Source organism: Penicillium concentricum (assembly GCF_028827145.1).
Source record: "Penicillium concentricum strain IBT 3081 chromosome Unknown utg000002l_segment0_segment0, whole genome shotgun sequence".
Taxonomy (NCBI): Eukaryota; Fungi; Ascomycota; class Eurotiomycetes; order Eurotiales; family Aspergillaceae; genus Penicillium; species Penicillium concentricum.
In genome coordinates this window covers 8,551,350-8,563,437 of record NW_026622755.1, presented here as the reverse complement: position 1 = coordinate 8,563,437, position 12,088 = coordinate 8,551,350, and the positions used below count along the sequence as shown (strand labels likewise).

Below are 12,088 nucleotides of genomic sequence, written 5' to 3'. Positions count from 1 at the left end.
AAATGACAGAAGCCAGACTATCAATGCAGCCCTGCATATTGAAGCCTTGTCACTGGATTGCTGGATCTCCTGCTTCGGATACAAACGGCATATATAGGAGATGATGTGGATCGGCGCACTGACACCTTCCAAATTTGGAAGTCCTCGAGTTTATGTAATATAAGATCTCCGGCCGGATCCGGGGCTGACCTGAACCTTGGCTCCAAGCGATGCTTATGTAATGCATAGAACGACCCGTGGACCTCGGGAGCCCTGTGGGACCTGTGGGGCGTGCTCAATTTTACTCAGATTAGTGTATATATGGGTACATTTGGGTATACAAATCAGATGGCTTTGAAATACTCATACATCTGCCGGTTCTCTACTAGTTCAGCACTATATCTCAAATTACGCAAGCCCTATCGACTGTCCATATATGTTAGTTGCAGCAAGGCGTGCATGCGTACCCGACGGCCGAGACCTTAGAAATCCACGGGAAAACGTCATACCCTCGAATGAGCAATAACATCAGATGACTAGTAAGGGTATGCAGCTCTGAAAGCCAAGCCTTCCAGCCGCTATCCCTCAGCCCTCGGGCTCTCTTTCTTCTCTAGGCTCCACCGGGCTTGTTTGAAAGTAACATGAGACGGTGATTGCACAAAATAGAGGAGCCAACGTCCCTCGTGTTGCGTTTATCAACGGCCCCCCCTTGCACAGAAATCGGGAAAATGGTGGATGCGGGATTTTTGTACTGCGGTTTTTTGCGGGGGAGGGAATTAACTCCAAGACGTCATTTCTCTATCTCTTTCTATATTGCGTATACAGTTGTCTTACCAGATATGAGCTCGGAGGTGATGTCTTTTATGGCAAGAGAACCCCGGGTTTTCAGTAAGGAGGCGTAACAAAAATATTAACTTTGCTGTCAGCTGTGATAGGGGCTTGGGCTAAGTTTTGATGATTTGATCACATTCCTCTCTTCTATCGTTGGTCTTCAGAACCAACATTTGGTGATTTTTTTAGAATTTGTAACTGGGAGTCAAAATAACTGCAAGGGGTCAATTTGTGGCTGTTCGCCCTTAGTCCCAAGATCCTAGCCGGTAAGGTATCGTTTGGTGCTGATAGGAGAGCAAACCCCGATTGTTGACCGACATTCGCGCAACGAGAGAGTAAGAGAATGAAATATGGCGGAGAATGATCCCAATTAGAAACAGAGTACTACTCCGTAATTATTTCCGGTCTGATTCTACTGGGGAGAGATTATCATATGTTGTAGATCCTTAACCGTTCGCCAATACCCATGGACATTGTATACAACCTACTTGGGAGAAAAAGATGATATCACTTTTATACCATCTCTCGGTGAAAAGGCTCCCGGGGTCAATAGCCAGATTGGCGAAACAGAGTCCACTTTAGCTTCTGGGCTTCCTTTGATTCCAGAGTGGGGGATAGCAGCCCAACGAGCTTCTCCTATTAGTGCGTCGCCATGCGCGCGTCGGAGATTAATTTAGTGGCTTTTCGAGACATGTGGAGGATAGTTGTTTGGAGCTCCTGTTGCCAGGAAATTTCACCCAGGGGTTTATGTTTTTGATGTACAACATAACTTGTGTCGGCACTTCACATGGTATGAATGATCGCCATGGATGTGAGATATCTCCGATCCGCATATTCTTTTCACATAAATTCCCTTTTTTTGTACAGGATACATTAAATAAGATTTCCCTCGTATACAACCCATTACCTCCTAATACTGTCAGTGGCTTAGCCCAAGAGGGGTCTTACATGGGTCAAATCAAAGAGCTCAACAGCGTCATATCAACTCTGAATCGCCAAGATGAAACAAAATGCGGGGTAGTCAGAGCTTCTTAGAGCATCATCTCAATAGTAGAAAATGAGCAAATGGGGGAAAAAAGGGAAACTGATTCTCTTAAACTTTATCCTGAAAGCCATTGTCCTTGCGTGCTCATGCAGCTTACAGCTTTTGAACGGCTTTTTGACTCCCTTTCTGCGTGGATTTTCCTTATAACAAGACGGTGGATTCTAAACATGGTGGACCTTTATTCCGCTATCGAATATGATATGGCCCCCAAAAGTGCCCGTCCCTATCCGGAGGATTCACTCCACAAATGAAATTAGTCCGTGAAAACAAAGAATCCAAAGACCAGGCTCTTGGGTATACATATTTGACTGGTGCCTCATTTCTTTGCATGCACACCGGTTTTTGGTTTTCTCTTGCTTCCGCGTCAAGCTCGCCAGCCGCCTGATTTCGCAGTAGAATATGTATAAATATGTATATGTGCCTCAAGTAGAACATGCATGCTGTGCCGTACCTGATAAGCATACGCCTATATTGTAGCTCGGCTAAGCGATTACCAATTCATCTAGCGTGCATCTAGAGAACCGATGACCGACAGGCTCAACGATAGTCGCAGTTTATCTCTTAGGGGCTGATCGGTGGAGACTTTAATCTTTTGTTGACGGAATTTCCTTTCAAAGGGTTCTAATGTGGACCCAAGCTCGTCTGCAAGTCTGGACCTTTCAGGAAATGATGATGGGCTGTGCAAGCTGTACAGTCCGTACACCATACAATATATAGTAGCCTTTTTTGGGGGGGGTTCATCTACATTCGTCTTTACCACCATCTTTCAAGTAATATATAGTTTTTATTCCAAACATTAGTTTAAATAATCATCTTTTAGTTGATTCTGTTATGTTCGATTACCTCAATGGCTGAGGCGGGCTGCATCCAGTACTCCTAATAGGGAATTCGTGTGGGTCCTCAAACCCGCACATGCTTTGCCTCGTACACTGCGTGCATCATCAAGATCCGGATATATCATGAGTGTAGAACTATTGGTCTGGACACTTCTTTTCCCATACCTAGGTTGTAATATTTGTCGATCACGAAATGAGAAAAAGAAAAGAGAAGCCACAAGGCGTCTGTCATTCCTCCGGCGTAATAAGGTTATAGGATCAGAAGATCGCCACTGTTAAGATGACCGCGAGTGGGTTGCCACGTTCAGCAGTTTACCAAAAATCGCCCCAGCTTCTATTTTTGTTTCGGTTTACTTTTCATTTCATGAGAGATCTAACCCGCTCTGGCATATCTCTGCCTGTAATCCTCACCGCATACGTTGCACGAAGATCGAAGCTTCTTGCGACACCTTTGAGCCTATTGACAATCGAACCCTCCCGGGCCAACCGAGGCTACCCGACGCACCTTGTGACGAGGTGACAGGCTATCTGCTTAATCTTTGATCTGGTTTGCCACCGGAATTTTTAGAGCCAAGATGTGGATAGTAAAGCAAGTAATAGCCATTCGTTTCTCTACCTGGAAGTTTGAAGCCCAGTGATCGACTCCCGGTGCGCCGATAAAAAGCAATTATAATGATTGATGTGCGCTATACGGAGGTACGGTGAAGAGAACCCCTTCATGAACCAGGGCACACACTCTGCACCCAATAAAATTCTATGAGATTGAGAGCATTCCCTGAGAACATTGATATAATTTAGAAGTGGAGAGACGGGAACAGCCCCAACCTTAAGGAAATGGGACCCGAAGCCTTGGGGCTGTTCGGGGTGGACAAGCGGGATGAGCTGGGGTACCTGATCCATCGGGATAGAATCCGAGTTATCGCCGTTGGTGCAGATGCCGCGTCATAAGTTATCCCTTGCAGTTGTTTCTCCATTAACTTGGGTTTTCTTGACTCCAAGTTTTATGCCATATTTCGGCCTTTTTTTTTTTTTTTTTGGTTTGGAAGAGACAGTATTAATAGAGAAATTCTAGACTAGGGTTCTCCGAGGGGAAATTGGTTATAATCTTCACTTCATTTGCTTCCCGGAGAAGATCGTTTTTAGCGTTAGTGACCTTTCTCTCTCATTTTAAAACTAGATCGGAGTAGTTCGGCCGCGGCTAAGGTGGCTTGGCCTAATTATGTTCGAGAATCTTTTGATCCGAATTTACGTGCCTTATCCGAGAATAGTGATTATCCAAGAATAGTGATATTATCCTTTAACTTGGCAAGGAACCCTTTACATTGTAAATTGTATATACTAGTATAGTAGACTAGACAGTGTTATTAAAGGGGGCCAGACTGGGAAGTTTATTCAAGATACGGGGTCACATACAGTGTATTATATACGGTATCATTCTATTCCCAGTCCAGTCTAGCATCTTATCCAGGTCCAGGTGGAGTGGTAAATAAGCTGGTAATGTGGGGGTTTCTATTTTTCAATGGGCTATCGCAATTTCCATTTTCATAAAGAGTTAAACTTACTGTCAACCTTGGAATATATTACCTTGGGTATTAGACGGTTTTCTGATGTGGTACGATTGAGAGGAAAGAGTGTCTACATGTAGAATATTTAGAAGGTCTCTGATAGGTGTATATATTCCATACTAAAAATGAAAAGGTAGGTACCTGGTACCTTCGCAAAAAATAATAAGTATAAAAAAAAAGATATATTATTCCATTAACTAAAAATATAAATAAATAATATCTACGGTCCCATCCGCGCCGTTTTTTTTTTACCCCCTTCAAAAGCTATATATTAAATTACTTTTAATACTTGAGGCTCCCCCCTCTTTATCTTTTGATCTTTATCGTATATATCCCCCTCTTATATTATGCTTTGGATTCGCAACATCCCGGCCCATCCAGCCTGAGCTACTTTTTCTTTTCTTTTCTGCGCATATGCGCTTACGTTCTTCCCCTCTTCCCCCCCTTTTGTCTTGGATTCCCAAATCTTCTCTTTCAGTTTGCAACCATGGCTCCAGGTAGCGGGCGCGACTTTAACTGCTCATGGGATCATTGTGGAAAGGTGGGTGCTTCAGCTCTCTCAAATCCTTTCCATCCTAACCTGATAATTTATAGTCTTTCAATCGCAAGTCAGATCTTTGTCGCCATTATCGCATTCATACCAATGAGCGGCCGTATCATTGCACCGTAAAGGACTGCAACAAGAGCTTTATTCAGCGCAGTGCCTTGACCGTACATTCGAGGACTCACACGGGCGAAAAGCCCCACGTTTGTGACCATGAAGGCTGTCAGAAGGCATTCTCAGATGTAAGGACTTGTTGTTTTTTTGGGAATTTGGGATAGTTGCGCATTTACTGATCTCATATAGTCATCGAGTCTGGCCCGCCATCGCCGAATCCACACTGGTAAGCGGCCATACATATGCCATGAGCCTACATGCGAACGGAGGTAAGTACTTTGGTGGAAATAGTCGAAGCACTATCTAATTGTCTTATTGAAATTGCAGTTTCTGTCGCAAGACCACTCTCACCAAACACCAACACCGCTCTCACCCTCCAGGGAGTTTGACCCGGCCATCCTCGGAAGATGCGACCTCCGAGCACTCTTACCACCAAACGCCTGTGTCGGTCTCAGTCCCTAGTGAGCAGTACATGCTCGCCCAGCAACCTTATTACCCTCAATCGGCGACACCAAGTCATGAGTATTACTCGCCCCAGAGTGTGCCCATGGGCACTGTACCGGTTCACGAAGTTGCCCCTCCGATCGTGTCCCAGAATGTACCTGTGACCTCTCCGGTAAATATGCCACACGCTCAACAGCCACACCCGCAACACCATGCGCATCCACACCAACATCCGCAACAGCAACAACAACATCAACAGCAGCAACAGCAGCAGCAGCACCAACAGCACCAACAGCACCAACAATACTTGCAAATGATGCAACCACGGTATGACGCAAGCCCACGCACCAACTACATCCCAGAACAATACCAACAGCCGCCTTTTCAAGGCCATCAACTGCCACCCGAGCAGCCAATGATGGTTTCATACAACCCAAACTATGCGTACAAGCCCCCAGCCTCCCGGCTCTTGAATCAAGCGGAGGGGACTGACTGGGGTTTTCTGGGAGTAGGCTAAGAGCGGATTACACCTAAATTTGTGGACCCAATGCGTGTTTAATGCCCGTTACGACTTTTCTGCTTTCTGGCCCTTCTTTGGTTTGCGAATCAGGCATGTTTTTTTCTGTGGTTCTATATTGGCTCTTTCCTATCTATGCTCCATTTCCAGATTTCTGGGCGCTTTTATTATGGATTCCCCCTTTGCGATATTATGTTATTTCTTCTATATATTGTCATTTTAAACGGAGGCAACGGTGTTTCCCTTCTTGGCGATCTTGTTTTGATACCTGGACATGGGATATGTTTTTTCTTTTTTCTCTTTTTTAATTCCCTTGTTATATTCCCTATCTCTGCGAGGATTGGTCTATTTTCATATCCCGAAGAATTTCTTTTACCAAATGGTCATTCCGATAGTGCCCATGATATATCAGCCATTCCCTTTCTCGCGACTAGTGCTTTCTAGGAATATTACTGCGATGGAAACTCCACTCTAATTGGCCCCAAAGACCTAGCCTTTTGAATCAAATTTCTTCTACTCCGTATATTTACTTTCCTCCTCTTAGTCTATTCCCGTATCCCACATCCTTGTCTGCGCATATTATCTCTCTAGTTCATAAAATGTCATACCATGCCTATATTGGCATACGGTCCGAAAATAAATAAATTGCTTGGCCTACATGACTCGTGGCTTTTTCGTTTCAATTTCTCCTCCATAATTTTATGTATCTTTCTTTTTTTTTTTTTTTCTTTCCGCTGGAGTTATACACGGTGGCCCCATTTTTCTACTCCTCGGAGTTCTAGTCGAAAAAGCCAAGGAGAGCTAAGAGCCAAGGGAAATTCTAGCAGCGCAACCCTGTCTCGCTAACAAAGACAGCGCGGTTTTTTTAATTCGCGCCCTCGTTCTCGCTTGCCTTTCTAGAATGGGGTCTAAAGCAATATTCATTATTATGTATTAATTAATATTTATTATTTTGGCTTCCCAATGCTGACACTTTAGAGAGCTATCTGGGCAATTATTTACTATTTATATAACTATTTACAGTATAATTCATTGGATAATCTGACAATCCCCAAAATCATAATAATATACGGAGCACATTCGAGTCGGGTTCTAGGGTGTCTTTCGCCTTCTCTTCCCGAGTTCCCGATGCAACAGCAATTTGTTTTTTTTGCCATGCCTAGTACCTAGACAAATCCTGGTGGATTATCCCAGTAGGGATCTCTACTAGGTTAGTCCACCAATATGGACTAGGTTCCTGTTCTGCATATTATTGAGTACATAACGGTTGATCTAAGGTAGCAGGAATGTTGCACTCTGGCTAAAACACATCGCCACTAGTAGCAAATCAAACGCCCCAAGTCCGTGGGGGTTACGGAGTACTTGGTCAGTGTACATGGCCCTGGAAGGGCCTTGTGGCAAACAGAGACTTTTTTGGCTCTCTTTTCATCAAGGGTCTGCCGCCTCTGGAGAACTTTGTGAGACACCACTACGCCTTCTGGGGTATTGTGTAGGTTTGTTTGATTGTGTATACGGGCTTGGTTCTAAGGTACAAGGTACATGTTAAGGATCCCTTTATGAAATATAGGATCTAGCCAGTAAGAATTGAGCAATAGGAGGGGAAATATTCCTGGAGTACGGAGTAGTTTTAACTCAAACATCCATGCTCAAATCAAATGGAAATAAAAAGAAAATTAGAACGAGTCTAGAGGTATCCTCCATCAATACTCCGTAGAATGCAGACCTATTACTGGCTTGATTACTCCGTACCCTACTCTGTATACTTCCAAGGTTCTACTTCACTGACACCTGCAGCCTATATTCTTTGAGGGTATCAAAAGTGAAGCGGATACCATTTCCGATTTGAAATAGAAACGGTTGTTTTGATTTTATGATATTATTCTGCTTTTCGACGCTTGTTTCGCGGGAATTTCTTTCCCTTCAAAAAAAAAAAGTATAACGCGGAGACTCCGGACTTGCGGCCAAGGCCTGCCGAGTGACACCGCTAACTTTCGACGCAGATCCATACAGGGGATGATTGCCAAACCCGTCAAGAGTGGAGAGAAAGTGAATGCGGATGAAATATCAAAGGGCCGGTAGATCCCGCCTCCAGAAGGATCAACCAATTTATTTTCAGGAAAACACCGGAGGATAACTGGACACACCTCGGAAGACCCGGCCTGTCGGTGCTGTCGGCCCTTTTCCCAGCGGACTGGTATCTCAATATCACTGTACCTGCGCACTATGGAAGTGGGAACAAAAGCCTCATATTACTTTAGGGCCTGTTTTAATGGAGCCCCCCACATGCAAGTCACAAATTGCGTGCAAACTGGGCCGTATGCGTTAGCCTTGAAAATGGGGTTGATATACCTCCAATCGTTGAGGGCAGGATGTTTCGACACTCTATTTCAATTTCGCTTCCATCTCTTGCTTCGCTTCGCCGACAACCGGGACTTTAATTAGACCGATCCTAATTATACTATTTCCCTCTGATCCGGTAAATCAAGTGGCGCTTGCGACGGGCCAACTTTCGAGCCGCCATGCAGTATAATATGCTGTACTCCATACTCCATAGACAATGACTTCCTGCCAATATAGACTTTGGGCGATAGTCTCTTCGCTAGAATGGCACTGGTCAGTTTGTCTTGCGCGGCCTCCGCTTCTGCATTCCGTACTTCGTAATCCGTACGGAGTAGAGAGTTTTAAGATTGGGCACGGGGAAGCTACTGCCATGCAGGCATCGGGCTATACATTCTTCCTTGGGACTCGAATCTAGCCACTTGCCAATGTATCAGAAGGCGTCGGGATGGAAATGAAACCAAAACACAAATTGGTCTTGCGGGACGGTGATTGGACCGCGTATATGCATGGGCATGATAAGGAGTACCCCATAGACGCAAACTCGATAAAACATCCAAGGAAATCAAGAGACGATTCACGATCGGAGAATGCCTTGCATTCTGCGAAGGCTGATATTTCTGGCCCCCAAGCCAAGCCCTTCTAGTCGCATCAGGGTTCTTGGGCCTATTGACGCCCAGGGGGTGGTTATGTACCAATAAAACCCATTAGATGGACACCAAGGATACGAGACGTCGAAGCTGCATGCAGCTATTTTCGAAACTTGCAATAATTTAAGTTCATTTCCATGTTGCAACAAGTGCAATACCGGAGTAGAGAGAGAAATAGGAAGGCAGAAACAAAACAGCTAGGCTTGGAAGAGCTGCAATTATTTCGTTATTTCCACTTGCATATGAATTGTTTAAAGGCTGTTTTACATACTCATTATAATATACAGCATAGTACGGAGTACCTAAGGTCTACGAGATCCCTACCGGGCGCTTCAAGAGTCGGTGTGGGGATACTTTCCAACGGTGATCTAAGGGGCATCAGGAGGATGAGTGGACCCGCAGAAGACTTCCCCGTGTGAATGGCCAGAGATAATATGGCTAGAATAGCCAGGCGGGGAAAAAAACACTGTAGAGAATTTATCATGGATATTCCCTGTACTCCATGCGGTGTGCATTAGAGCCTTTGCCTAATGTATGGAGAGACTTTCTGAGAGAATATGACGACACAGAACATGACCATGTCGTATCGGAGTTAAGGCATTACGTTATTTCCTGTAGACGCCGTATAGCTTGCCGGCTTTAACGCGAGGTGGGGACCTGAGCCTGAGTCTAGTAATTACTAGGGCTCCTAAAGGAGTATGCAATTCGAGAACATCCCTGTCAATTTACTACGGCTATTCTAAACCTATCAAATGATCTACAAGTAATCTATATATTAGAAGAAACCAGCTTTGAGTTTCTAGGAGCTTGGGCCTTTCGGGAGCATCGGGGGTAATGGGTATTGTATTGTCATAATACATTTGTATGACATTGCGGAGTGCGCTATGGACCGTTCCCGAAGGTCCACTGAGATCCCGGTACCTGTATTTTGGTTCCATGGTACATTAAGTATAGTATGTACAGGTGCATATTAAGACAATTCTATGAATAATATACATGTATATGCCAAGGCAAAATTCAAGAAAAATGATATGCTTGGCATGAATCCACAATGTAACATGTCAAAGACTATCTCTTGGAAACCTCACCTCTTAGCCAGCTAGATTCTGGTTCCATGTGGTCCCCGTCAAGACATGCACAATCTACATCGGGAAAAAGAAAAGAGAGTCAAAAGGGAAGTGGATCAGTAATCTTTCCATTGTATATGTAACAGCCCTCAACCTCAACGCTTCGACCCATTCCGTTGAGACTAGCCCGATCTTCCCGGAGAGAGGCATAGGAAACAAGCTTTGTGGAATGGGGCAGAGGACGCGCAAATCTCAGATCACGGGGTTTTTATCCAATGATTTCGCTTCGAAATCATTTCCGAAACAAAGCAGTACATAACCCTGTACGGAGTACAATGTTTGAAGACTTGGAAAGATGGGTCCAACCTCTAATGGCAACTTGTGTACGAGCGATCGACGGATTCAAGAGAGAGGAAACACGGTTCTAGCTCGAATTGTGTTGCGGCTCAGGCCGATCTCAAACTTTCTTTGAACTTTGGGTTTTTCTTTTTTTCAAACCAGAAAAAAAAAAACAAAAACAGAAACAGGAAAACAGAAAACAAAAACCAGAAAACCAACATTGGAACCAAATTACCGCTCGGCTATTGGCGAGCAGTGGAGAAACCTCAAACCTTGAATTGTTCTCGCCCTTCCCACATGGCACGGGAATTATATGGACCTTCAAGCTTAGAACTCTATATGACATACCAATATGGAAAGGCCAGAGTTAAGAGTCCCTGACTCATGAAATTTCAGGGTCGTCTCGCATTATGAGGCCTAATACGACCAAAGATCTCCCTTGGAAGTGGTCCCACTTCTCAAACTGTGAATGTCTGGTCTAGATCGTACGGTATCGCCTTTCCTTGGGAGCTCCATCGATCAGCGGCATCTTTGAGCGAGCCGTGGAGATACATAGAGAATTCTGCTACAATCAATATCACTTTTTCTGGTTCTCGGTTCTTGCGTCGCGCTAAGATACGTGCCATCCAAGGGTCGGGCGCGAGAGACAGCTGCTTATTTCCCCACCCCTGGGAGTTCCAAGGTTGACCTGTGTGTCGAACTCCATATAGAGTCTAGTCAGATCGATGTGATCTTGGTTCGTTTTATACCGTTCCTTTTATTCTGTGTCACGTAATGGTCCTGGTATCTGCCCAAGTGGCAGTACCGGAGTACATGTTGAATTGGAACTGTTATACAAATATCCTCCGTACACTGGGAACACATAGTCATTTCAATTTCTACTTAGTGTATGAGCCAAACGAGTCCAAAAGCAAATCATCGGTTCTGTAATAATACGATCGCTATAGGTCAGTAGTCCTTGCAGGGCTTTCTCTTTCACTCTGCTACCTCAAAATGATGCCCCAGGCATATAATAGCCCCTAAGCCGCATCGGGAAACTTTAGACGAAAAAGACACCTGCGACCCTTGTCAATGGTCCATTTCTTTTCCTATATCCCCACACTGCCTGGGGAAGTGTACAAATCCATATCCAAGCAAATTAATGTATAACTTACAGTATACCCAGGAACATCCGTTGATCTCGAGGGTCTCACGGGTGTATGACATGGTAACGGCTGCGTTTATAAGCCTTTTGTGCGACGCCATCCAGCCTTGACAAAGATGCCAGGTCTATGTATGGCACGGTGTACGTTGTACCATGTACGTGCCTATCTAGGAATAGCCATCCTGGCAAGGTGTCAGTCGATTTCCGAGGCGAAGGCTGACCGGAGGTTTCCCTGGACTATTCGGGAACGGGAAACGGGGGCACTGCTTGTGGCTTGACTGGGGGAACTGGGGCAATGTACTATATACTTCCTTTCTAGGGCTCACTCCGTAGTCAATCAGGATGTCGGCGAGATGGGCACATGGCGAATGGTATTTTGGCCGAGGTTGAGTGGAAGGACACTGGGGCGTTGCGATATTGGCCACCCCTCCTCCCGGCTGATGTCTGGTTTTTGGCTGCCTGGAACACACGAGCAGGTAGTTGGGTGATATGAGTACTTCATGCAGGTACGTATGCAATAGTGGCCTCGTGTTCCGTTATGTTATGTATGGCTATTTGATCAGTAAGACAAGACGCAGTTTGGAAGTATGCAGATAGAATACTTTGATCTAGGGGGTGCATGCAGAGTCAATCCATCATCTCTAAGCCTTTCTACTTCTATAAGACACTTCTTCTC

The 12,088-nt window shown here is 44.9% G+C and overlaps 1 protein-coding gene across 1 annotated transcript; it reads left to right on the top strand.

The window, feature by feature from the left end:
• Positions 1-4,743: 4,743 nt before the first annotated feature.
• N7517_006977 (putative C2H2 finger domain protein) lies at positions 4,744-5,875 on the top strand (the record flags this gene model as incomplete). The annotated part of the gene is made up of 4 exons (XM_056724707.1): positions 4,744-4,797; positions 4,851-5,042; positions 5,104-5,183; positions 5,242-5,875. 4 exons carry the CDS (start codon positions 4,744-4,746, stop codon positions 5,873-5,875), a joined length of 960 nt encoding a protein of 319 aa, XP_056580957.1.
• Positions 5,876-12,088: the final 6,213 nt, after the last annotated feature.